At 41.2% G+C, this 26,716-nt stretch overlaps 1 protein-coding gene across 3 annotated transcripts; it reads right to left on the bottom strand.

Annotated features, from left to right (window-relative positions):
• Window positions 1-656: 656 nt before the first annotated feature.
• PAFAH1B2 (platelet activating factor acetylhydrolase 1b catalytic subunit 2) lies at window positions 657-26,716 on the bottom strand. Of its 3 annotated transcripts, none has more exons than XM_059181753.1 (6): window positions 26,504-26,716; window positions 17,738-17,825; window positions 11,215-11,304; window positions 9,978-10,094; window positions 8,004-8,126; window positions 657-3,963 (listed from the first exon to the last, which is right to left on the bottom strand). In XM_059181753.1, exons 2-6 carry the CDS (start codon window positions 17,816-17,818, stop codon window positions 3,685-3,687), a joined length of 690 nt encoding a protein of 229 aa, XP_059037736.1. In that variant the 5' UTR covers window positions 17,819-17,825; window positions 26,504-26,716; the 3' UTR covers window positions 657-3,684. The 3 variants fall into 3 exon arrangements, with proteins under 3 accessions (XP_059037736.1, XP_059037727.1, XP_059037746.1); XM_059181744.1 differs by having other exon boundaries at window positions 26,544-26,714; XM_059181763.1 differs by lacking the exon at window positions 17,738-17,825 and having other exon boundaries at window positions 26,544-26,714.

Genomic DNA, 26,716 nt, shown 5'->3' with positions numbered 1-26,716 from the left:
TTTAAAACTGGGTTCAAATCCCAGCTCAGGCACCAAAATTATAAGACTTCTTAGATGGATACCATCTATCTTTCCCTGGGCCTCTCAGCCAACAGCAGAAAAGGGATGGATACACCTACGTAATATTAGTAGGGTTTTCTCCCTAGATGGCCCAAGAACTCAAAATAGTCCAATTAATTTGAAGTACTCAAGTGCATGCTGGGGGGGAGGGGAAGAGTAACAGAGTTACTCTGAAGTGTAAAAAAGGAAACTGATGATTATTAGTGTGAGGAATACAGTGAGAAACAGTGGAAATTACAAATTCTGAAGACTGAAATTAGGAAAAAAGACCAAGAGGTTAGTTTAACAGTTTAAGAATCAGTTCTTTTTAACTGACAGATACACATAAGCAATCTGAAATACTTCCTTTGACAACTTCCCCAGGTGTCTAGTGAGGGTTCCCTGTATCTGCTCCTCCCATCCTTCCCTCCTTTAACCCTGAGATGTGGAGACAGTCAGCCCAGTACATTCAGTTCCCTGGAAAAGCGGCAGGATGTTCTAAGTACCCAATGTGCTTGTGATAAGGTTGGGGAGGGGGTGGGAGGGGTAGGCATCCCCTTCCCCCCCACCCACTGGAATCCAGACTCTGATAAAGGAGACAGAAAGACATAAGCAAGTTTGAGTGAAATGTTTACATTTATATTGAAATATGCACTAAAACAGAATGAGTTCTACTAGTCAATGAAACTTCGCCAAAGCAGAATCACAAACTTCTGTTGGGGAGGTCCAGTCAGCTAGCAGCAGTGATCCCCAAGCAGGAACACCAAGGAGAAGCCTGGGAGACCCCACTCCAAAAAGCCTCCTTTCAAGAGACCCCAACTCACTTCTCCCACATGCACCCACACAGATTTAGGAGCGTGGACATGCTCCTCATTTTCATATATTTTTAGTTTCTTCTTCACTGCAATAAATATAAAATTGGCAATGCTCATACACCACAGCACAGACAGTATTTCAGGCTTTAGCATACAACTGTAAACAGTGACTAGGTTTTTTTAAAAGTGTTTCTGTTTGTTAACAAGAGACAGAATTCTTAAGAGCAGGGCATGAGCTACTCAAGATTTGTTTTGCTGGGTAAAGGTTTTTCACAGAAGTTCTGGTTTAGAAAGATGCCTCCAACAGTCCAAAAAGACCCTAAAGTGGGCGCCAGACCACTGCCTGTGGCAGCCTAGGATACGGAGGTGGCAAAACACCAGGCCTTAGGTCATCCGTGGCAGGACATCCTCAACCTGCCACATTTACAATGCGTCCACAGAAATCCACAACCATCACTGGCTGCCGGCAACGTATCGGGAATGGATGGGCGAAGGAATGGAAATTTGCTCGGAGGGAGGATCAGAACACCTCTGCTAGCTGTCTGGAAAGTTGGCCCCTTAATCACAATGACAACTAGGACATTTCATTTGGACAGTGCATAACATTTAAATATACATGAAAGTATAAAGAGAGACATCCAAAGAGTAAGCATTAAGTTCTGTCACTGCAGCAAACAGGGATGTTGATCAAAGAAAAACAGATGGAACACTTTTTGCCTAAAGCAGTGCAAAGAAAGTGGGCAAGAAATGAAAGTGGACTCGGTATCTGCACATTAGCAATGGGGCAGATTTTATTTAAGAGGCTAGTGGTTCAAATACTATTGCTCGAATCGCTCTGGTAGGTATAAAATGTAGTAACACCCAAGGTTTACACACATAAGCAAAGGAGCCGAAGGTCAGCTCACCAAGGGCTATTTGATCCTTAGCCAAGAGGGAAGCCAGAAGCGCATGCCGCAGGAATAACCTAATGGGTTTGTCTGGGCGATACTCCCGCCCTCTGACAAATGGAAAAAGACCCGGATAAGATGGGTCTTCTCGCACACAAACTTCTCTGCCCTCCCTAGAACTATGCCTCAGCTAAGAAAAAACCTGTCTTGATAAACTCAAGACTCTGGGCTCCTAAAAACTGAGGGAACCTTAATGTGAGAAACGAGTCTAGTAAACATCACATGTACTTTGTCGTTAGTGAAGACATGATACATTCAGACACGTATTAAAAAAAAAAAAAAAAAAAAGACTAAAAATAAGACAAAAAAATTCCTAGAAAGATGTTTCACAAGAAAAACATCAGCCCAAGTTCTATCCCTCTCCATGAGAAGTGGCTCCTAGCACAAATCAGCAACCCCTCCAACTCACCAAAGCACCAGCACTTGCCTTGCAAGCAGAACATCGGACATATGCCTTAGTCGCTGAACTTGAATGTTAAGCACAATCAGTGCACAGCACATTCTGATAGGCTACTCCAATACCCACCTGGTCCAGTTTAAAATATTTGTTTGTAGGTCCAGTTTGTACATATCCCATAGGTATACTAACAATGAACCATGTACTGTCCCACTGTTTCTGCTTGAAGCTCAAGCAAACCATTAAGGTCATAAAGAGCTCTCTTGAAAGAAATTTTCAAACCCTGAAAGTCAAACAAACCTAGTTCTTTTTCTCTAAAACGGTGGGATCAAGGCAGTATGCCTACTCTGAAGAGCGGCTCCATTTGCTTCCCCATGAAAAAAGGCCAAATTTTCCTGGACTGATATAATTTAAAAAACTAAGCCAATAAAAAAATAAAATATACATCCTAAGATACTATAAAACTCGAAATAATGTCAGGGCTTATGGAATGGGAAACAGAGTTCTGGTTGCCTTTTTTTTTTCTCTCTCCAAAAAAAGTGTAGCACATTTTGAGGGAAAAACAAACCAAACCAAACCAGAACTCCAAATGTGGACAGCACTACACCGACTACGCACAGAGCACCACACAAGAATGAGCTGCACATCAGTACTAGGATCATGAGAGTAAATGGCTGGGGACTTACATTTCCAGCAACAAAGCTCCTAGATCAAAAATGTGTTAAAAGCCTGTAATGTCAACAGGGACCCCCCCAAAAAACAAAGAGGGGATGAGGGGAAAGAGGGAGGAAAGGCTGCATGCATGGGTCTATTATAGACATGATATTCAGCAGCATAAAAATAATACCCTCCGTAGAGTCCCCCAAATGGGGCAAAACCTATCTTCCACTGCTAAACATGGGAAAGATTAAGAAAGTGGAACAAATTCACTTGTAACCATAGCATCTCCCATATCTGAATCACAAGCATGTTCGATCTGATGCTGTATGTTAAGAAAATGTTGTGAATACATAGGAGTAAAGCAAACTAAAAACACAGGGCTAAATTATTAACTTTAAAAACTGGTAAAGACATCTGTTTTAAAGCCAAGTTGGTGTGATCCTGATCGTTACTCTATATGACATAATCCATAGAAAGAAAAGCCAAGAAAAAAAAATCTTCATTTTGTTCAGTCCTTAGGCTCGATGTTGTCCTAGGAAAAACTGTGATAATTCAATGAGTATGTCACACATACAACTAAAAAAGTCCCCTTCTGGTTTCAAATGAATTTAAACAACAATCTTCCTTGGCTAATTTGTCTCCTGTGTCAAACCAACCTTCTATGTACAGGACCAGTTTAAATCCCTCCTCCCCTTCAAACACTAGATATGAACATCCAGGAACATTCTACAATGCAAAGTGCCTTAGGAAAGAGAAGGATTCTGTAGTGCCAGTGATATAACTGATCTGAGGAAGCTGGGGTGCGAGTAACACTGATGGGAGCCAGTCAGGCGATGGTGGTTTGTTTCTCCTCCGGGGTTTCCTCCAATAACTGCATGATCAGTTCATGCAGGGGTTTGCAGATCTTCGCGTAGCCCCCTCCTGTGAGGTGCAGAAAATCAAACATGTCGTGGCAGGAGATGGCACCGTCCGAGTGCACGAAGCCCCCATCTGTGTCCAGGAGCTGGACGTTGGCGAGCTTCGGCAGGGAAACCTTGAGGAGCTGGTTCACCTTGGCATTCTTTTGCCTCAACGGGTTGGGCTTCTCACCTCGAGGTAACAAACCCTGGGGCAAAGCAGAGAAGAGCAGATGAGAAGAGTCGCTGGTTTTTCTCTCCTGACTTACCTGTGGTTTCCAAGATTCCTGGAAGGATTGCTGCATTAGACACTCTTGAAACTTGGATTTCTCAAACACTAGACCAGAAACTCTGGACTAGATGGGTTTTAGTGACAGTTCTTTGACCACTCCTCCTCCCGTCCCTTAACTGCTGGTATGCTTCAGGGTCTTGTCCTTGACCCACTGCTCGGCCCACTCTGAACGCTGTAGCCCAGAACCCAACTTCTCAAACTTCCCAAACTTCCTGAGGCACTCCCGACCTGACATGTCCAAAACCAATTCATCATCTCCGAGGCTATGCTCCTTCCACATTCTCTGTAGCAACTGACCATTCCGACATCCCGGCGTCTTTCACTTCACATACCTTATCTATTTACAATTAAACTACTCATCCTCAGTACTTTCCAAAACATTTCTGCCCCTTTCATTCCGGTAACACATGCTGCTCTGGCTTGGAAACTTATCACTATTCACTCAGTTAATGTTAAGTCTCCTGACTGGTCTTCCTACCTCCAGTGTGGTTGTCCCTTCAATTCATTCTCCACTCAGTCACCAGAATCATCTAGCTCCACTGCTGGCTGTATTTATGGATGCTACATGGAACCTGTCCTACTGTACATGAGAAACAGTGGGAGCACATGTGGTCTTGAACAATCAGAGCCACATAGTATCTGCTAGGATAAAACAGGTATTTCCTACATTCATTGTTAACTTACGTTAATTCTCTAACTTTCAGATAAATCCTGGGTCTGTCCTCCTATAGTTGATAAAGGTCCACCCTTATGTGGCAAGAGCAAGGCTTATCATCTCAAACTAGAAATGTCCTTTTATAGATGTTGACCCTATTATAAAATTACTGTCGAGAACCTTTCAGTCAGTTTGTAACTAATGACAGCACACAAGTTATTCCTACGTAGGCAAAAAAATTTCTACCCATTTCTCCTACGGACTACGGTGAAGAGGTTTTATTTTAAAAAATAGATTTTCTGTGGGTATTCTACTGAAAGGAAAAAAAAAAAGCTTTATGCCAAAGTAAATACTTGTTCACACATCCGCTTTTAATTTTTTTCAGCAAAAATGTTGGAAGCTTTACTACCACTTTATTATGTGATTGTGTAGTTCCAAATGAGAACTATGGATACTTATGAATCTGCTACCTTAGACCATCTCCTCTCATTGTTAAGCGCCTCAAGAATTCCACAGATTGAAGTCAATCCACAACCCTCGTTTACATAACTGGTAAAGCACTGGGCTCTGGATCTAGCACTCACAAAGAACTGCCCTCCGTGATTCCGTATCTAAGTCTCGATGAGATGTGAGCAACCAGAAAGGATGACCAGTGAACAACATACACACACTCTGCTCCAAGAGTCAAAGCAATAAAAAAATGAGTAAACCTTAAGAACAGGGCACTGCACCTCTGATTTTCAAACAAGGACAATGTGTGTTTGCACTGCATTTTCCTTAATATGAAAATACCAAAGGTATACCAAGTGATTTTTCCCAGTAATAATTAATTACTAAAATACTATCATGTTAAAAGAAACAAAAAGGAAAAATATCATGCCCCTAATCTCTTTACCAAAGGACTACAGCAAACCATTGATCAACATAGGTTTCAAGTGCACAGGCTCACATATTCCCAAATGTTTTTCAATAAATATAGTACTGTAAAAGTATTTTTTCTCCCTTATGGTTTTCTCAGTCACATTTTCTTTTTCCTAGCTTTGTTGTTGAGAATACTGTACATCATACACATAACATGCCACATATGTGTTAATCTACTGCTTATCAGGAGAGCTTCTGATTAGACTATCAGTAGTTAAATTTTAGAGTAAAAAGTTATACACAGATTTTCGACTGTATGGGGATCAGTGCCCTTCAAGGGTCATTTGTATTTTAAGTAATTCTAAATAAAATATACATATAGCTTAGTATTTGGACTTTCCACTTAAATGCGTCATAAATCTTGTTTCCACAGGGGCACCTGGGTGGCTCAGTGGGTTAAGCCACTGCTTTCAGCTCAGGTCATGATCCCAGGGTCCTCGGATCGAGCCCCGCATCAGGCTCTCTGCTCAGCAGGGAGCCTGCTTCCCCCTCTCTCTCTGTCTGCCTCTCTGCCTACTTGTGATCTCTGCCTGTCAAATAAATAAATAAAATCTTAAAAAAAAAAAATCTTGTTTCCACAAAATTCTCGTAACACTGGATCGTGGCTATTATGTTCAGTGACTTCTGCAATCATGCTCTCACAGAGTCATTTAGGGTACTGCTGATGTTTGGGTGTTGTAGAGAACACCAGTGTATATCAAATTTAAGTCTGGTTGAAACAAAGACTATTTATAGAGGATTTATTCGGCAACATTCATACAACAAATGTGTCCTAAGCAGCTCCAGTACCAGCCACTGTACCTCAGAGGTGGACTCATGACCACAACCCTTTCTGGAGTAATACTAGGGTATAAACACGTGCACTACATTAAATACCATGGAATAAAAAAATAAGCACTGGCACCAATAAGAAAAATCCAAACTCCTCTACCAAGGCATACAAATCCCTACATAACTTGGCCATTGCCTTTTTCTCCTACCCATTCCAGCCTTGAACTTTGTTCAATGACAGCCCTAAAATTCTTCAAGCACCCCCCTTCACTTTCGCAACAAACACACACAAGTATAAGCCTTTTACCATTTTCCTCCCCTCCCTCTATCATGCCTTCTTTCCTTTCTCCATTTGTCTGGAGACCAACGAATTCTTTTAAAACTATAGTCAAACGATGGGGCACCTGGGTGGCTCAGTGGGTTAAAGCCTCTGCCTCTACTCAGGTCATGATCCCAGGGTCTTAGGATCAGCCCTGCATCGGGCTTTCTGCTCAGTGGGGAGCCTACTTCCCCCTCTCTCTCTGCCTGCCTTTCTGCCTACTTGTGATCTCTGTCAAATAAATAAATAAATAAATAAAATCTTGTCAAGTGACAGCTTTTATGTCTAAAATCTACCTGTTCTCATAGGACGCTTGGGGCTCAGCTGGTTTAAGAATCCGAGTCTTGGTTTTGGCTCAGGTCATGATATCGGGGTCATAAGATCAAGCGCCACATCAGGATCCACACTCAGCACCAAGTCTGCTTGAGATTCATTCACCCTCCCTCTCTCTCCCTCACTCTGCTCCTCCCCGTGGAATGCACTCTCTCTGAATAAAATCTTAGAAGAAAAAAAACCCTATTTTTCCCTTAGTATACAGTATAATTACTCCCATTAGCATACAGTATGTTAATTCTCTCTTTATACTGCTGTGCCCATCTACCACTAGACTAGACTGTGTGCTCCTTGAGAGAGACAACGTCTTACCCATTTTTTGTATGTCCAGGACCCAGGACAGTGTCTTGGGTCTGATCCTCATGCTAACATCATCTCATTATAGAACTGAATACATATCAGATATCATTCAGAATTTAGTTTTGCTACAAATTATCTACAGGTAAACTTTCATACTGAAAGACAGCTATTATCTCTGAGACTATGAAGACTTAATGCTGTAATTCCACAAAGGGCAGCATTCTCTATTAGAAGTAAGACTATAAAGCACCCATTTTTTTGGCTAACAGAATCTCCAATGTTTTAGAGAATTCAGAAATTCTAATAAATATAACACCTTTAACATATTAACGGGGGGACCGAACAACACATCTAAGTTAATTCAAACCCAGTCTAATAAAAAGAGATTCAGGGCTAGGACAAGTCTCATAGCTAATTTTAAAAACTGTAAAACACGAAGGCTGAGACAACCACCTCTAAACAAGGATGAGCAGATAAAAGAGGACTCCCACAGCTGGTCTGGGAACACACAACAGGACATATCAGAGAAGAGCCTCTCAGGAGAATCACACACTGCTTCTACCTAAAGATTCTCTATACTCATGAGTGATCCTATTTCTAAAAACATTCCTGACCTGACTTGATGACATCAAAGACTACCGACCCGAAGACTACATACCAATACAATGATTTTGGCCTGCGGCTGCCTTGTATTAATAAGTTGGACGATGGCCTCGATTCCACCTGCTACTTCTTCTGCCGTGTTTTCATGGTTGTTTGTTCCTACCCAGACCACAATGACCTATAATTGAGGAAAGAAGAAAAAAGCGGGATGAGGGGTAAATAACCAAGAATAAAGGAATGTTTGGATATAAATAAATCTAGTGTTCAGATACTATTGCTTACTCTTTAGATAAAAATCTCATTTCAAAAAACAAAAGAAGGAAAGGTGAACTTGTCAAATGGTAGGGATAACTTCAACTGAGCAGCCATCTTCAAACACTGACTTAGGCCTCATATATTTCAGGATAAATTCCAAGCAGATTAATTAAGAAGCAATAAAACTACACGAGGAGGAAACGACAAAATTCCTCCATCATTGTGGAACTGGAAGCTAATCCTTAAAATTCAGAACTTACACAAAAAAAGTAACAAATTCAACTGTGTAAAAATAAAAACTCTGCATCATGAAGAAAATATTTTAAAAAGGTGAAATCTAAGAAAGCCAGGGAAAAATATTTGCAACTCCTGCCATAGAAACTTCCTGACTTCCAGAAAAAAATAATGGAAGTACCCAAGAGAGTGTAATAGTATAAATAAACACACAGTTATACTGAAGAGTAGCTGGGGAGGAGGCTAGATGAAGTTTCAACAAGTTTTATTCCTTAAAAAAAAAAAAAAAAAAAAATTAATTTATGAGGTGGCTGTCACCTAGAGACAGATCCCTTACTCTACAACCCAAAAAAGTAACTTTCTACCCTGTCACAAAAGAAAGGAACATGGACAAGTTTTTCTATTACAAAGGCCAAAAAATAGGGGTGCCTAGTTGCTAGTTGTCTCAGTCAGTACAGCATGGGACTCTTGATCTTGGGGCTGTGAGTTCAAGCCCCACATTGGATATTCAGATTACTTAAAATCGTAAAAAAGAAAAAGAAAAAAAGGTGGGGGGAACCTGGGTGGCTCAGCTGGTTAAGTGTCTGACTCTTGATTTTGACGCAGATCACAATCTCTGGGTCATGGGATCGAGCCCTATGTCACGCTCTGCACTCAGCATGAAGTCCACTTGACCCTCTCCCCTCTACTCCTCCCCCCACTTGCAGCAGTGCTCTAAATTAAAAAAAAAAAAAAAAATCTTTTAAATGAATAAAAAAGTAATAAATTAAAAAAAAGGGGAGCCTGGGTGGTGGAATCCACTAAGCACCCAGCTCTTGCTTTCAGCTCAGGTTACATTCTCGGTCATGAGTCCAAGGCCTGCATCGGGTTCAGCATGGAATCTGCTTGAGATTCTCTCTCCCTCTGCCCTTCCTGTTCATGCTCTCTCTCTAAAATGAATAAATCTTTTTAAAAAACAAAAAACAAAAAAATTTTTTAAAGGCAAAAAATAACATACTTTCAACAAAGCAAAAGATTATCCACAGTGTGCCAACTCAGGACATTTATGATGTGTTAAGGTAATGGGTACACATTTATGAACATCTGTTCACATCTGATTCAAATTTTCTTCAGAAAAACTTGGGAGGCCTTGATTACTAATTTGTCTGGATGGTTAAACAGCTCTAAAATTTCTTCCTGAAGTGAATCATGGCACTGCCACCGTGGCCACGTCTGAGCAGATTCCCCCTGGTGTTGCATTCATGTCTACAAAACAGCATGCCGCATGAGCATCAGATCCCTTCCTATAGCTGAAGAAGAGCATTACTGACAACTACAAATACAACCTAAGCAAGCAGTATGCTGATTTTTTAATACCTCTATGCAATGTTCGTAAGCAAGGACAAAAATATCATTGATGTTAAGGGGGCACAAAGCAAAGACGGTAGCAAAATAATGTTTTAAAGAAGCAATCTGTTTTTATTAGCAGTTTCAGACAATTTAACTACCTGCAAAAGACTCAAGATTAAAGATATTCTTTAAAACATTAGTTTCATTTCACCTTAGGTTTAATATTCTCCAGTTCTCCATTCTTTAGTCTCCACAAAACATGTCTTGTTGTATCTCCCCCAATTCCAAAATTCAGTGCATGAAGTGGGGAGAAAAGCTCTCGCCATATCTAAAAAGAGAAAAACTGGCTTTATTTAACTGAGTGGGAAATGAAATTCCTCCACTGTGATGTGTTTGTGAGGCACCTGAAAGAATGACTTTCATTTTCGATATCCAAATGTCATGCTGCAAATTGTGAGCAACTCGGTGTTTGCAGGGCTCTGAGGATGGCACTGTATCACTAAGTTCTTTCTGTGATTATTTTTTAATATATTTTTTAATTAATTTTTTAAGTAGGTTCCATGCCCAGTGTGGAGCCCAAAGTGGGGCTGGAACTCACAATTATGAGATTTAAGACCCGGGATCCAGAGTCAGATGCTTAACCAAGACATCCAGGTGCCCCTCTATCACTCAGTTCTTAATGCAGCCTTTGACCTCAGCTCAATACTGGAGTCACAGTCCTTCCTGATGCCCCTTAGGAGGTCCCAGCATTTATACTCAAGGTGCCAACTCAGTAAGCTCTCCCTTCCCTTTACTCACACATTAAAATGAATTTGGTGAAGTAGAACCATGAGATGAAAAAATCTAGCACTGGAGCCAGAAAGGAATCAACCTGCCTTTTCCTTTAAATTGCCCTTAGAAGTGTGCAAATCTTAAAAAAGCTCCCCACAAAAATACACAAAATAAGGGGCACCTGGGTGGCTGAGTCAGTTAAGTGTCTGTCTGTTGGTCATGATCTGAGGATCATGGGATCGAGCTCTGCACTCAGTGTGGAGTCTGCCTGGGACTCTCTCTCTGTTCCCCTCCAACCCTCCCTCTCCCCTACATTCTCTATTAAATAAATAAATAAAATTTTTAAAAAATACACAAAATAAGAAAATGTAAAACATAGTTAAGACTTGAGAATCATGACCAGGACAAGTTAAAGTAAATAAATGTAACAGGGAAGCTTCTTGGAAACCAATGCAAAAAAAGGGAGCCAGAAACAATTCTAAATTTTTTGTCTCATCACGCTTGGTGGCACAAAGAATCCCGTTATGCAGGTCTGACCTCCCTCACACTCTGAACTAGACCTTCTCTAAAGTGTCGTGAATAAGCCTATAGATTAAGCTCAGAGTCAAAGTCTGCTGGCGATGAATGGATCTACCTTAGTAGCCAAGACCCACCCCCACCTCTTCTTCCACCTTTACCTCGTACTGCTGCATTAACTGCACCATGGAATCCCCCACAAACAGTACATCAGGCTCTTTGTCTTTACAGTCCAGGACAAATCTGTTGTGCTGGTTTGAAAAAGGAAAAAAACATTAGAAACTGGCATTTCGTTCTTGGTGAGAGGTCTTGGTCTAGAAAGAGCAGTTGTCCAACCAGTTACTCTGTTGTTAAACATTCTACTTATTTTGTCTGAAATGAACTGCTGGGACTTTCTTCCATCTTTTCTACACTGATCATTCTAATATGCTCAAGGAAACTGAAACCAGAATAGAAACAAACATTTAACATGTATTTTAGTTTATCTTTTCCTCAAACTTTTTAAAAGGTAATTTCAGACACACAGAAAAGCCACAGTACAATGAACATCTGTATATCCTCTGCCTGTATTCAACAGTAACATTCTCCCACATTTGCTTTATCTGCTTGTTTGCTGAACCATCTGAAGGTAAGCGGCAAATGCTGTGTGGTTCTTCACCCTTAAATATTTCAGCATGAGTAAGGACAGTCTCCTATAAAACCACAAAACTATTACCACATCTAAGACAATGAACAATCATCCTGAAATATTCAGTTTCTATTCCATTTTTCCAGTTGTTCCAAGAGCTGGGTAAAATACTCTTTTTTGGAAGTAGGAACCAATTAAGAATCATGTATCTTATCTGGATATATTTAACATGGCCTTTGAAAATGCCTATTCGCCTCCAACTGTGAGACAATGGCAAAGAAGGAGTCAAGCCTTTCTCTTAAATTACTACTATTTCAATAAGTATTTTTAAACTGAAGAGATAAAGTGGGCATGAATACAACTACAGCTGTGAGCAGGAACACTTCCACACTTTTCCTCCCCACATTAGTACTATAGTGCCAACTACCTCTTAATACCAGTAAAACAGTTCACAGTTCTAGAAGGTTATGGAATTTAAGCTCTGCTATTCTACAGGTCCTGGTACTCTGTTTTCTTTTTAAGTATAAAAGTAGGTACAGTAATTTTAGAAAAATAGATTAAAACAAAACACTTAGAATTCTACCATCTTAACCCAGTAACTACCATTTGGGAGTATTTTCCTCTTGCCATTTTTCCACAGGCCTTCCCACCTTTTCTTTATTATTATTTTTTAATTTTTAAAATATTTTCTTGAAGATTTTATTTATTTATTTGACAGACAGAGATCACAAGTAGGTAGAGTGGCAGGCAGAGAGAGAGAGGAGGAAACAGGCTCCCCGCTGAGAAGAGAGCCCGATGTGGGGCTCGGTCCCAGGACCCTGGGATGACCTGAGCTGAAGGCAGAGGCTTTAACCCACTGAGCCACCCAGGTGCCCCTCCTCACCTTTTCTTTAAATAGTTGACTATGTGTACCTCCTTCTGTCCAGCTTTGTGGACAGAACAGCCTATGTTCAAATTCTAGCTTGTCTACTTTCTAGTTCAGAAAACATATAACTAGTATCACCCTTAAAAAAAACTTCTGAAAAATATCAAATGTACACAAAAGAACAGCAGGAAATATTATCACTTCAAAACTTCTTTTAATCATGACAGTTTTTAACATTTTGTTTTGAAATAACTTTAGACCTACAGAAGAGTTGCAAAGACAGTACAGTATTCCCATGTACATTTCACTCAGCTTCCTTCAATGTTAACATCTTAGCTTACTTGGGCGGGGGCACTTGGCTGGCTTAGCCAGCAGAGCATGGGACCCTCCATTTCAAAGTTGTAAGTCTGAGCCCTGCATTGGGTATAGAGATAACTTAAAATAATTTTTTTTTTTTAAGATTTTATTTATTTATTCGACAAAGAGAGAGACAGCGAGAGAGGGAATACAAGCCGGGGGAGTGCGAGAGGGAACAGTAGTCTTCCTGCTAAGCCGGGAACCCGGTGCGGGGCTTGATCCCAGGATCATGACCTGAGCCGAAGGCAGAAGCTTAACAACTGAACCACCCAGGCGCCCCTAAAATAAAAATCTTAAAAAAAAAATAGTTTACTCAGATCTCACTAATTTTTCCTCTATGTCCTTTTTCCTATTCCCAGGACCAATTCAGAATACCACATGGCATTTGGTCTACATGTCCCCTTGGTGTCTTCCATCATGGGACAGTTTTTTGGTCCTTCCCTGTATTTCATGTCATTGACAGGTTTAGTACCAGTCAGGTGTTTTGTAGCATTTCCCTCAATTTGGGTCTGTCTGATATTTTGTCATGAACAGATTGATGTGACGAATTATTCTGGAAGACTACCATGGAGGTGATGTGTGTGCCCTTGCTGTATCGTATCAGAGGTAAATACATGATATCAACATGATTTATTACTGGTGGATGTTAACACTGACCATTTGGTTAAGGGGGTGTTTGCTAGAATTCTCCACTATCTGTTATTTTTCCCTTCCATACTGTATTTGTTAGGAATAAGACATAAGGAGCGCCTGGGTGGCTCAGTCAGTTGAGTGTCTGCCTTTGGTTCAGATCATGATCCCAGGGTCCTGGGATAGAGCCCCACATGGAGCTCCCTGCTCAGCAGGGAGTCTGCTTCTCCCTCTGCTTGCTGCTCCCCCTGCTTGTGTTCTCTCTCTCTGTCAAATAAATAAATAAAATCTTAAAAAAAAAAAAAGAAAAAAAAGACACTAAATCCAGCTCTCACTCGTGGGGGAATTAATATATTCTACCTTCTGGAAGGAGGGGATATCAAAAAATATGTGATTATATGTTAAAACCACCAAGGTAATTTTCAGGGGGATATTTTTGAGGCTAGGCAAATATACTCTCTCTCCTTAAAGGTGTGCTTACTAATTTTAGTATTCACCGACGGACCTTCCCTACAGTGATCATTACCATGGTGTTCTAGTGAGGGGTTTCTTTTCCCTCCCTTCTTCTGTATTTATTTATTTTTAAAAGATTTTATTTTTGGGTGCCTGGGTAGCTCAGTGGGTTAAGCTGCTGCCTTCGGCTCAGGCCATGATCTCAGGGTCCTAGGATCGAGTCCCACATCGGGCTCTCTGCTCAGCAGGGAGCCTGCTTCCCTCTCTCTCTCTCTGCCTCTCTACCTACTTGTGATCTCTCTCTGTCAAATAAATAAATAAAATCTTAAAAAAAAAAAAGATTTTATTTTTAAGTAACCTCTACACCCAACGTGGGGCTGGCTCGAACTCACAATCCCAAGATCAAGAGTAGCACACTCTACCAACTAAGCCAGCCAGGTGCCCCTACATTAATTAAAATTAGTCTCTTTCCCCCTGTTTATCCAACCATTTATTTATAGCAAAATGGATTTGTGAATATTTACTTTATCCTTTGGGTTATAAACCAATAATATGATTTATTATGCTGCTCAAACTGTCCAATTTTGCATCTGGGTGCTCTTTCGGGTTGGCCTCAAGGGGTCAAAGTGAGTATCATCAATGAGACAAGCCAGCCAGTATCTCATGACTTCTATGAGATGTACTATGGACACTTCACTTCTGTGATATTCCTACCATACATCTGTTTTTTCTTTTCTTTTTTGGGTAGTTGCTCTCTTGCACTACAAGATGCTATGTGTTCATCTTTTATTTCCTTTACGCTAGCTATAGATGCAATCATTTCTCCAAGTAGCCCTGGTTCCTTTCATTGGACCAAAGAAACCAAGATCTGAGCATGTATTTTATTATTTAGTAAAGTTACCCTTCTATACGGGTTAAAAAGAAACTTTTTTTTAATATTCCTGTTTTTCTTCCATTTGACTATTTTTTCCAGTCAATGCTAATTTAAAGCCTGCTAATTTATGTCAGTAACAACAGAGACACCTAGTTTTAGTTTTAACTTTTAATAAAGTTATAAATGGCCTAAATGCACCTAATTGGTATCTTCCTATATAGCAAAATATATAATTTAAAGAGAAGAGGCACCTAGATGGCTCAGTCGGCTAAGCATTAGCTCAGGTCAGGATCTCAGGGACCTCGGGATCAAGACCTGCATCAGGCTCTGCGCTCAGCACGCACTGTCCTTGGGATTCTCTCTCTCCCTCCCTACCCGACTCCAGCGCTCTCTAACATAAATGAACAAAATCTTAAAAAAAAATAAAAGGGACGCCTGGGTGGCTCAGTTGGTTGGACGACTGCCTTCGGCTCAGGTCATGATCCCGGAGTCCCGGGATCGAGTCCCGCATCGGGCTCCCAGCTCCATGGGGAGTCTGCTTCTCCCTCTGACCTTCTCCTCGCTCATGCTCTCTCTCACTGTCTCTCTCTCTCAAATAAATAAATAAATAAAAATCTTTATAAAAATAAATAAATAAATAAATAAATAATAAAAAACATACGGAGGAAAAAAACTATGCTTTTAACATGTATGATACACTGCAGAAAAATACATTCAAAAACATACTATTTACAAAAAGCTTAAAAGCATGCAAAACTACTATATATACAGTTTAGAAATTTTATATACATAGTATGTAAGCATGTGAAATAAAAAAACACCAAATTTAGGATACTGGTTTGGGGGTGGGGAGGTGGGAAAAGGAAAATGATCAGTAAGGAGTATACACAGGACATTGATTCTATTAGCAATGTTTTTTTTTTTTAGGATGAGTGGTAAATACACAGATGGTTAGTGGATTTCATAATACTTTCTTTTTTTGGGGAGAGGATTTTATTTATTTATTTGACAGACAGAGATCACAAGTAGGCAGAGAGGCAGGCAGAGAGATAGAGAAGGAGGCTTCCGGCTGAGCAGAGAGCCCGATGTGGGGCTTGATCCCAGAATTCTGCGATCATGACCCAAGCCAAGGCAGAGAGGCTCAACCCACTGAGCCACCCAGGCTCCCCTTCATAATACTTTTTAAGATATAAATGAACTGGGGTGCTTGGGTGGTTCAATCAGTTAGGAGTCTGCCTTTGGCTCAGGGATCGAGCCCTGCATCGGACTCCCTGTTCAGCAGGGTGCCTGCTTCTCCCTCTCCCTCTGCCTGCCACTCCCGTTTGTGCAAGCTCTCTCTCTGTCAAATAAATGAGTAAAATCCTAAAAAAATATATATATATATATAAACAAACTAGGAATATTAAGAATAACCATGCAGTTGATCCATACAAGAAAAGTAAAAAAAAAAAAAAAAAAGTACTAACTACCACTCAAAGTAAGCTAGTTGACAGACTGATTTTTAAGTCTGGAAAGACAAAAATGAAAGAACTATATAACTAGTACAGTTGTATAACCACAGAGTAAAAACAAAATCACTAAATACTAAAATGCAAAACTCTGGGTACATAAAATCATACAGAACTTGTTATTCCAAAGAGGAAATATGGTTGGAAACCCACAGGGGAAGGTTAAATATAGTTATGGTTAAATGGTAACAGCTTATTAAAAGGCAGCTAATAATAAAAGAGGACATGGTGCTAAAGAACAATGGAACACATCAAGAAGACACAGGAGCCGCCCTGACAGGATTCCCACTTGCTAAACCTGGGATAGCATGACCTTCAAAATTACAATGGGTTCTATAAGCCCACTGGGAAGAATAAGAACCCAGGAGTCCATACCATAATAAATAAGATCTGGTTTAGGCCAACAACATCTTAATCAAGTGACCAAAGTTAACATCATCAATGAGAAAAACCAACATCAGGTACTTTCTATGTGGTGCACTGAGGACATCACTTCACTGATATCCTGCCAAAAATGTGTAATCTGAATCTTGATTAGGAGGAAAGTGGTAAACCCAAATTGAAGAATATTCCGCAAAACAAATGGCCTATATTCCAAACTGTCAGTGTCATGAAAAACAAAGGCTAAGATACATTTCACAGTAAAGGAGAATAAAGAGACAGGACAATGCAATACAATGTGTGGTCCTAGACTGGAAGGAAAACTGACATACAAACATTGGGACAAATGGAGAAATGTGAACATGGCATAATATCAATGTTAAGTTTCCTGATTTAGTAACTACTCTGTAGTTGTGGAAGAAAATGTCCTTATTCTTGGAAAACACACTGAAATATTTAGGGGTGAAGGGGCAGGATGACTGCAACTTCCTCTCAAATGGTTCAGGAAACACTGAATGTTGGTGTGTAGACATCCAAGTAGATACAGACAGAACATTTAGGCCGATGGGGCGAAACAATAACTGGCAGGACCGGATGAAGAATACAGGGAGTTCTTCCTAAAATTTTTGCAGTATTTGTATAATTCTGAAATTACTTCAAAATTTAAAATGTTTACAAAAATGTGTAATCTGAATCTTGTGTAATCTTACATTAACACTGTTAATGTAAGTACTGGCAGGACCGTGTTAAAAGATAACACTGTTATCTTTTAAGATGAACAGGGGGCAATGACTACGCTTTCAAAATATTCCTCTGGTGCAACATCAGTCTGGTGACTATGTACAACATTAGCATAACATTAGATTTTTATTTAAAGTGATGATTCTTATCGACCATAAAAAATGTACTCTTGTGGATTTGGCCAAAAGACTCTAGAAAACTGAAGAGACTCCTCTCGGGTGAGTAATACATAGGCACTTCCCTTTACCTGAGACATCCACCTGTCATCTCCTTGAATATCTTCTGCTGCATGTGGGATAGCTGCTGGGTTTGAGTCTCCTTGGCTCATTCTATACCTGAGGGGACAAATGTCGACATCACGTTTCATTCATCAACAGGAATGTTTATTCGTTACCCCTTAAATGCTACATGTTAAGTTTTAAATAGTAATTTAAGTCTCATTGTAGTTTTGCCTAGAAATGAAACAACTGGAGTTGATTTTCAGTAAACATGAGTTCTAGGACATGACTACTTAAGTCCCGTGAATATCAAGAAGCATTCCGAAACTTCTAGAGAGGTTTGAATATCATTTAGGAATAGTGCATTACACTGAAAAAATCTGCTCCAAGTATATACTTTACATCTACATTAATTTTTCATGATTACATGTTAATGTAAGTACCAAACGACACAAGGGATTAGACACTTAAGGGTTCAATGAAAACTGTATTAGGGCCTCTTACGCTGTTTCAGTTAGACACTGGAAAATTGCTACAGCCATGAACAGAGTCCACTGGTTACTAAATATCACACAAGTAACTATTACAGATTGTGACAAAACCAGCCATAGGCTTTGGAACTGGCTTTTGACAAATGCTTACTAGGTATTTTATTTTTGACAGGTATCCATTAAGAAAATGTTATTAATGACTGAGCCCAAATATAGAATCTGACAGTAAAGGAGTAAGCAAAATTCAGAAAACCTAGATATGCTAATCTAGAAAGACAAAGACACCAGACTGTTTTCAATCAACTCTGGAGAACACATACTACAGACATCAGGCTCAAGAAATCACTTGACATATACAAAGGATGATGAAAAACAGAAAAACATCTGGGGTTTTGTGGTGTAAAGAAAAGCGGACCACTCCCTTTCTTTCCCTTGCTATCATCTAACAGAGCTAAGCTTTCTCTGAAAGAGGATTGAGTTCTATTCATTCAGTAAGTATTTACTGAGTAAACAAAACATGCTAGATTGCCAAAGCAGTAATTTTTGAGAATCAGAAAGTAACAAAGCTCGAAATGTGAAAACAGACCTTCATTCATGAAAAATACATTACAGAAGCAAACCCATGTTTTAACACTAACTATGCAAACCAATTAGTTCCACTCTAAATGCATTAGGTCTAAGAAAATTAAGCTTAGGGTTAAGCCTGTATCTAACTGGAAATGTAAAACACCATCCATACCCTGTGTACAGGTCTTCCTCAACTTACATTAGGGATTACATCTGGATAAATCCATTGTAAGTTGAAAATATCCTAAATCAGGGCACCTGGGGCTCAGTCGGTTAAGTGTCGCACTTTAGATTTCAGCTCAGGTTGTGATCTCAGGGTCCTGAGACTGAATGAACCCTGTGTGGGCTCCAGGATCAGCAGAGTTGGCCTGAGATTCTCTCCCACTTCCTCTGTCCCTCTCCCTACTTGCATGCTCTTTTTCTAAAATATAAATAAGTATATCTAGAAAAAAAGAAAGAAAAATCCCAAATCAAAAACACATTTAATATGCCTAACCTACCAAATAGTATAAACTAGCTTACCTGAAACGTGCTCAAAACACTTACATTAGTCTACAACTGGGCAGCATCATCTAACACAAAAACCTATTTCACAACAGAGCACTGAATATCTCACAGAACTTACTGAAGACCGTAATGGACATGAGAATCAGAACAGCTGTCCCTGTATTGGATGTTCACCCTCATGGTCACGTAGCTGAGTGGGAGCTTTGGCTCACTGCTACTGCCCCGCATCACCAGAGGATCTTACCGCATGTCCCTAACCCAGGAAAAGATCAAACTTCCAAACCCTGTCCAAGGCATGTAGAATGGGGGACCATCTGTGTGGGGGTGGGTGGCGTGTGGGGTGGGTGTCTTTATGATAATCACCTGTGACTGACAAAGAATAACCAGCTCCTAAAAGTAAGGATTTAAGTTTCCTGGCTAGCTTTCTATAAAAGACCAACCCCAAAGGCCCTCCTTGGCAACCCTGTCCAGACCCCTCTCACTTTTCAGAGCTTTTCCTGTATCTTCACTTAATAAACTTCTATGGCTTTACTCCCAGCAACCCCCCCACAAAAGATCAAACTTCAAAAGTGAAATATGGTTTCCACTGAATGCACACAGTATTTACACCATTGTAAAGTCAAAATGTCATTAAATAGAACCATTATTAAGTCGGGGACCATCTCTGTCTGTATGTATTTCTTTAGATTACTAAAATTTGCAACTATCAGAAAATAATAGCCATCTGAAGGGCTATATATGCCATGTTTTATAAGTACCACTTCCAATCCTTGCAAAACGAAAAAAAAACGAGGCTCAGATATTTTAGCTAATTTGTGCGGTAAGTGAACGAAGTCAGTTTTGCTTGACCCCAGTAACAACAAATCTGGCCCCCTAATCACAAAGCAATGCATGCTGACTCCCTAAAAGTTCTTATATCTAACCGCTTCACCCAAACAACATAAACTACCTGGAGCTAAAAACATCATATAAAATACAAGGATTGAGAAGAACCACAAGATGAATTTGTATAGCTCCAATCAGATTATGGTTATCTGGTTGAGGCTTCATTGCCTGAGAAAAGTAAGGGAAAAGGAAAAAGAAAAAAATGACTACAGGGGATTAAAACAGTCACACAGAAACACTGAACTTTGGGGGCACGTGGGTGGCTTGGTCACTTAACGGTCTGCCTCCAGCTCAGGTCATGATCCCCAGGTCCTGGAACAGAGCCCCAAGTCATGCTCCCTGCCCTGCGGGCAGCCTGCTCCTTCCTCTCCTCTTGTGCTCTCCCTCACTATGTCTGTCTGTCTCTCTCTCTCAAATAAATAAATAAATAATAAAATCTTATTTTAAGATTTATTTATTTGTGAGAGAGAGTGCATGCACACACAGGGAGAGCAAGAGAGAAAATTCAGCAGAGTTCCTGCTGAGCTCAGAGCCCACTTGGGGCTCAATCTCATGCCCCTGAGACCATGAACCTGAGCAGAAACCAAGAGTCAGACCCTTAATCAACTGGGACACTCAGGGACCCTGCTTTTGTTTTTAAACTAAGAAAACATTCTGTATGTTCTATACAAAAGTTTCTTTGGATCTAAGTTCAATCCTAGATCGAAGTCTGGCTATTCAGGTTAAATCTGACATGGTGCTTAATAGTAGTTTTAATTTTAAAAAATTTTTTTTAAAAGATTTTATTTATTTATTTGACAGAGAGGGATCACAAATAGGCAGAGAGGCAGGCAGAGAGAGAGAGAAGAGGAAGCAGGCTCCCTGCCGAGCAGAGAGCCTGATGCGGGACTCGATCCCAGGACTCTGACAGAGATCATGACCTGAGCCGAAGGCAGAGGCTTAACCCACTGAGCCACCCAGGCGCCCCAGTAGATTTAATTTTAAAAAAAGCTTTCTTTACTGCTGTTCAAGCAGCTGTATTAGCCTTAAGACAGAAAAGGGGCAAAGAAGTTTTCCTACTTTTTGGATTTCAAAATTACATATATAAGAAACAGAGCAACAAACAACTTCACTTTCCACTAATTCAAAAGGCTATTTCCTAAAATTTTAAATAGTTTTCTTTCCCTTTTTTAAAAGGGGGGAAAGGCAGAGGGAAAGGAGGAGAATCTTTTTTTTAAATTAATTTATTTTTAAAAATATTTATTTATTTGACAGAGAGAGAGAGAAAGTGGGAGAAGGGGTGAAGGGAAAGGGGAGAGAGAGAATCTCAAGGAGACTCCCTGCTGAGCAGGGAACCCCACCTGGGCTGGATCCCAGGACCATGAGATCATGACCTGAGCTGAAACCAAGAGTTGGATGCTCAACCCACTGAGCCACCCAGGCATCCCTTAATTTTGAAAAACCCAACTACTTCATTAGTTTGCTTTCATTTGTTTTCCTGCCTGGAGAGACTCTTAACATATTTGGTATTTCTTTTCTTTTCTTTTTTTTTTTTTAATTTTTAAAGATTTTTATTTATTTATTTGATAGAGAGAGATCACAAGTAGGCAGAGAGGCAGGCAGAGAGAGAGAGGGGAAAGCAGGCTCCCCCGCTAAACAGAGAGCCTGATGTGGGGCTCGATCCCAGGACCCTGAGATCATGACCTGAGCTGAAGGCAGAGGCTTAAACCACTGAGCCACCCAGGCGCCCCATATATTTGGTATTTCTCCCATCCAAGTACTAACCAGGCCCGACCCTGCTTAGCTTCCGAGATCAGACGAGATCGGGGGCGTTCAGGGTGGTATGGCCGTAGACAATATTTGGTATTTCTGAGGTAAAAGTTAACTGACACAAAATCAACTGAGAGACCACTACTGAGATAGAGAAAAATAATCTCTCCTCTCACTATATGAATATAGAACTGAAACTACTGTTCCTGGGGATTGTTGTTAAAGAACAAGAAAGAGTGACATACTACAAATATAAGGGACCTTCATTATCTCTCACCACTTAAAAGATAAAATGTGGGCACTTCAACTTCATTTCAGTTCTTGGGATACAATATTCAATAAATACAATAAATAATTAAAAAAAATTTTTTTTTATTTGACAGACAAGAGATCACAAGTAGGCAGAGAGGCAGGCAGAGAGAGAGGGGGAAGCAGGCTCCCCACTGAGCAGAGAGCCCGATGCGGGGCTCAATCTCAGAATCCTGGGATCGTGACCTGAGTCGAAGACAGAGGCTTTAACCCACTGAGCCACCCAGGTGCCCCACAATATTCAGACCTTGAAAAGCTTAAAGAATTTTGACAAACTGGAGGGTGTCTAGAGGAAAGGAGTCAAGCTGGTAAGAAACTGAAAGCCTGTCATATTAGAAACAGCTAAATGAAATAGGCATGTTTATAATCTGTAGGAAAACTGGTTAGGGAAGAGGAAGATAAGAGATAAATGTCGAACTATCTGAAGATTGCTGGGAAGAGATATTAAACTTATTTTGCACGTCCCCAAATAGGAAAGTAGGGCCAGTGGACAGAATGTGCAGTTAGATAAATTTCTAACAAGTATGACTACAAAATGACATGGCCTGTCTCTCACAATAGATTCCCCCAATGGAGAGTCAAAGGGAGGCAAGGTGAACCCCAACAAGAAAGCATAAAGTGAACTAAAGCAAATGAGTAAAGACTGGTCCAGATTGGCGGTGCCCAAACATCTTTAATATTCTACAATCTTTTTGAAGTGTGTCCTATTATATATTTACTTACAAAGTAAGTATATACTTACTTTGTATATACTTACAAAGTAAATATATGAGTTACTGTTAATTTATACATTAAATATTAATAAAGTTTACTCTTTTCTTTTACATAAAAAAATAAATGTAAAAAGAAGTTCTAAATTATTTCCTGTATTCCAATGATTCATCTTCTGTAACCCCCAGGGAGTGCACATACTCTACTTTCAAGACCAATGGTCTATTTAATTTCTAAAATCTTTCTGGATCTAGGATTCAATTTACTAACATGGATTTTCAAACTTCCTCCAACAGGTAAATAACTGTTGTAAAATAATAATCACAATTAAAATTAAGAACTTACTATTTACAAGACACTGTGCTAAGTGCTTTATTTTTTTATTGATTTTACTTATTTGACAGAGAGAGAGAGAGACACCTCACACAAGGTGAGAGAGCAGCAGATAGAGGGAGAGAGAGAATCAGGATCCCAGCTGAGCAGGGAGTCCGACCTGGGGCTGGATCGTGGGGGTTCACAACCTGAGCGAGGGTGGGCAGACACCTAACTGACTGAACCACCCAGGCACCCCAGCGCTTTGTTATTTTAATAAAATTGAAGCTCAGAGGGATTTAAAGAATCTGCTCCATGATAGGGAGAGCTGAAACTGGAACTCAGAGTGATAGACTTCCAAAGCCTATCATTCTTGAGCAAAGGATGTTAAGACTCTATATAGAAAAGACATGATAGGGGCGCCTGGGTGGCTCAGTGGGTTGGGCCGCTGCCTTCGGCTCGGGTCATGATCTCAGGGTCCTGGGATCGAGTCCCGCATCGGGCTCTCTGCGCAGCGGGGAGCCTGCTTCCCTCTCTCTCTCTCTGCCTGCCTCTCCAACTACTTGTGATTTCTCTCTGTCAAATGGATAAATAAAATCTTTAAAAAAAAAAAAAATAAAAAAAAATAAAAAAAAAAAAGAAAAGACATGATAAATTCTCATTTACTAATTTGATTCACTTATACACCTTATCATTACTAACCAAATTTAATGGCATCCTGATACGCTGAGCAAAACACTTTCATATAGGTACTAAACTTCTTCATGGGCAAAATGAAGAAACAGGGACAGAAACAGAGAGAAAAGATGTCACTTATCAGAGGCTACCAGGCAGACAGAATTGAGAGAAGACTGCAAAATATTCCCAATTAGGTAGTCTTTTTTTTTTTTTCCCTAAACTATGAATACAAGGTCATCCTTCCTCCTCAACAAGGGCTAAGTATCTGAGCACAAATTTGTTTCTTTGGGCCTTCAGACACTTGGATTTTGTATTGTTTTGCTAAATCAAATTCTCAAATACAAAGCAGCTTTCAGTTTTACTGATGACTATGGCTTGGTAACATCCTAGAAGAGCAAGTAAAGTAAAACTGAGCCATGAGCCCATGCAGTCTCCTACGAACAAAGCTGGAAATGCATAATCTAGCGATTTATGCATTTAGAAGATTCAAATTTGGGAGTCAAATAAAGTAAACTGCTATATTCTTTATAAGAGAAAATGAAGACTGAATCAGGAGCTATCCAGAGTACAGACTGTGATAGGACACACAAACCTGAATGATTTTGGGTTTCCTGCCTCAGAGCAATACCATACACAACAGTATTGGTAACGGTGAGCCTGTAATCAGAAACATAATAAAAAAAAGTACCAACAGGGAGGTGGATTCTGATTCCCATCTCACCTTCCCGATTCATAATAATCCCTTTGGGGGGGATTATTTTAAGTCACTAACTTCTGATCACAAACGGCAGGTTCAGTTAGAGAAACCAAGTAGAATGGAGATAAAGGTCTGAAGACCAAAAGTTTTGTTAATTTACCAGGAGAGACTATTCCAGGAAATCTTTAATTGTCCATTAAAATATAAATTCTTCGGAAAAATGAGCAACTTGCACATTTCCCAACCTTCCTATATTTTCTATCTTCCTTCTGCCTTAACTAGGACTGTGACAGAGAGCACCAGAATTTCCAGATACTTATACCAGTATGTGGTGTAGCTGGTGTAGCGTGTTTAATCAGAAACCAGTTCCAACAACAAAGAAATATAAATTCTCAAGCTCAGCTGGATCTTTAGTTTAACCAGGAAACAGAGGGAGAAGAAAAGTTGCACCAAGAATTAAAAGATTTAGACTGTGTCCACTCTGACCCAAGATTCTTCATTCTGTTTCAGAGGGAGTTGGCAGGCTTATTCTGAAAGGGAAAAAAGCCTCATCCAGAATGCCCTGCCTCAGTGGGCTGGTGGGTGGGTCCAGGGGTTCCAGCACATCCATAATTTATTATCAAATGCCCGCCCAAGCCAACAAATTAAAGCACAATGATTTCCTACTCCTCCCCTGCTCCCCCACAAGGAGGCAACCTTTATATCAGAACAATGTGCCCAGGAGAATCTAAAGACCCAAGGCTTATCGGGGCAAAGCTGTATTCAAATGCTCAGGAGAGACAATACTCTATTTTTTGCTCCTCCTTTCTCCACACCTTTATCCCCCTCGCCCCAATTTAAAACTGTACAAAATGAGATCCTAGAGTGGGTGCAGATGACCTTCCCTTTCTCTGCAGGCGCTCTAAAAAAGAAGCCAGAGCTTGAAGTGTTTGCTTTTCTTAAGGTTTGTGCTTCTATCATGGAAAACAACGCAGGCTTGAGAGCTATGAGAAGCAGAACAGTGAGTCACCATGCAACGGGTATATCGCGAACCTGCAGGCCAGAAAGTCTCGATCTGGTATGGTGAATGGCCATGGACGGACCTGGTAAAAAGCACCTGCGAAAATCTGTCCATTGGCCTTTTTAAGCAGCTGGTTGACCTTGGGCAAATCTTCAACCCTGTCTGGGCCTCGTCCCTAAAATGAGGTGCTGGACTACACGGCCCTCTAAGAAACAATCCCTTCGGAGCCGTGACAGTCTGCGGGTTTTTGAACACAGTAGACGAAACGGAGAAGTTTCTAAAGAGTTGAAAATTTTCAACAAAAGGGGAGGAAAAAGTGCCCAGTCAACAAACCCCCGAGTAACGGGTCTGGGCCCGCGTTAAAGGCCTCTCGGGTAGGGAGAACGGGAAGGGAGGGTCAGAGGTTTGGGCGCGGGGATGGAGGGAAGAGGCAACAGCTGAGACAGGAGGCAGAAGAGTTGCTACAAACGGGGCTGGAGGCGGCGAACCGCCGGCCACAGCGAGATCGGGTGCCGAGAGGCCTGTTCCAGGGGGGTGGGCCGGGGAGGGACGGCCGCCCCGCCGCCCAGCCACCCTAGTCCTCCTCCGAACCCCTCCCCCGGGAAAGGCGGGTGGAGACCGCGGCTAGCGGCCCAGCCCAGTGGGCAGGTTTGGGGGTGGGGTGCCAGTGGGAGGCTCTAAGGGGGGCGGCGAGCGGTCCGGGGGGTGCCGGGGACAGCGCGGGCGGCTGGGAAAGCTGCGCAGGGCCGCGAAGAAGGCGCGCGCGCGCGAGGGCCCCGAAGGGTCGGCGGGGAGGGGGGAGGTGGCGCGGGGAAGGGGCCCGCACAGTGGGGGAGGGGAGGTCGCGGGCCTCTCACAATAACAAATCGCAGGCCCTTCCGACCCCCACCTCTAAGCCGCCGGTTTCCCGCGACCCTGGCTGCACTCACTCAGGCAGAGGGTCCGTGCGGGCCCCAAGCGGCTGCGGCGTCGGCGGGTGGCGCGTCTGTCGCTCGCTCAGTCCCGGCGGCCCCGCTCCGGCGCGTCCCTCCTCGGGCCCCAACACCAGCAGCAGCGCCCCCACTTCCGGTTCCCCTGCCACTCAAGCAAATGGCTTCCGGAA

The sequence above is a fragment of the Mustela lutreola genome, chromosome 1 (assembly GCF_030435805.1).
Source record: "Mustela lutreola isolate mMusLut2 chromosome 1, mMusLut2.pri, whole genome shotgun sequence".
Classification (NCBI taxonomy): domain Eukaryota; kingdom Metazoa; phylum Chordata; class Mammalia; order Carnivora; family Mustelidae; genus Mustela; species Mustela lutreola.
The sequence above is the reverse complement of the archived record's forward strand: the minus strand, read 5'-3'. Positions and strand labels throughout refer to the sequence as shown.

What these genes read in the sequence shown, in the direction of transcription:
- PAFAH1B2 (XM_059181753.1), bottom strand. Translation starts at nt 17,818, where the DNA reads ATGAGCCAAGGAGACTCAAACCCAGCAGCTATCCCACATGCAGCAGAA. An exon ending in AGTTAATGCAGCAGTACGAG is followed by an intron (nt 10,095 to 11,214) that starts GTAAAGGTGGAA and finishes TTCTCTTTTTAG; the next exon opens with ATATGGCGAGAGCTTTTCTC. An exon ending in TGGAGAATATTAAACCTAAG is followed by an intron (nt 8,127 to 9,977) that starts GTGAAATGAAAC and finishes CCTCAATTATAG; the next exon opens with GTCATTGTGGTCTGGGTAGG.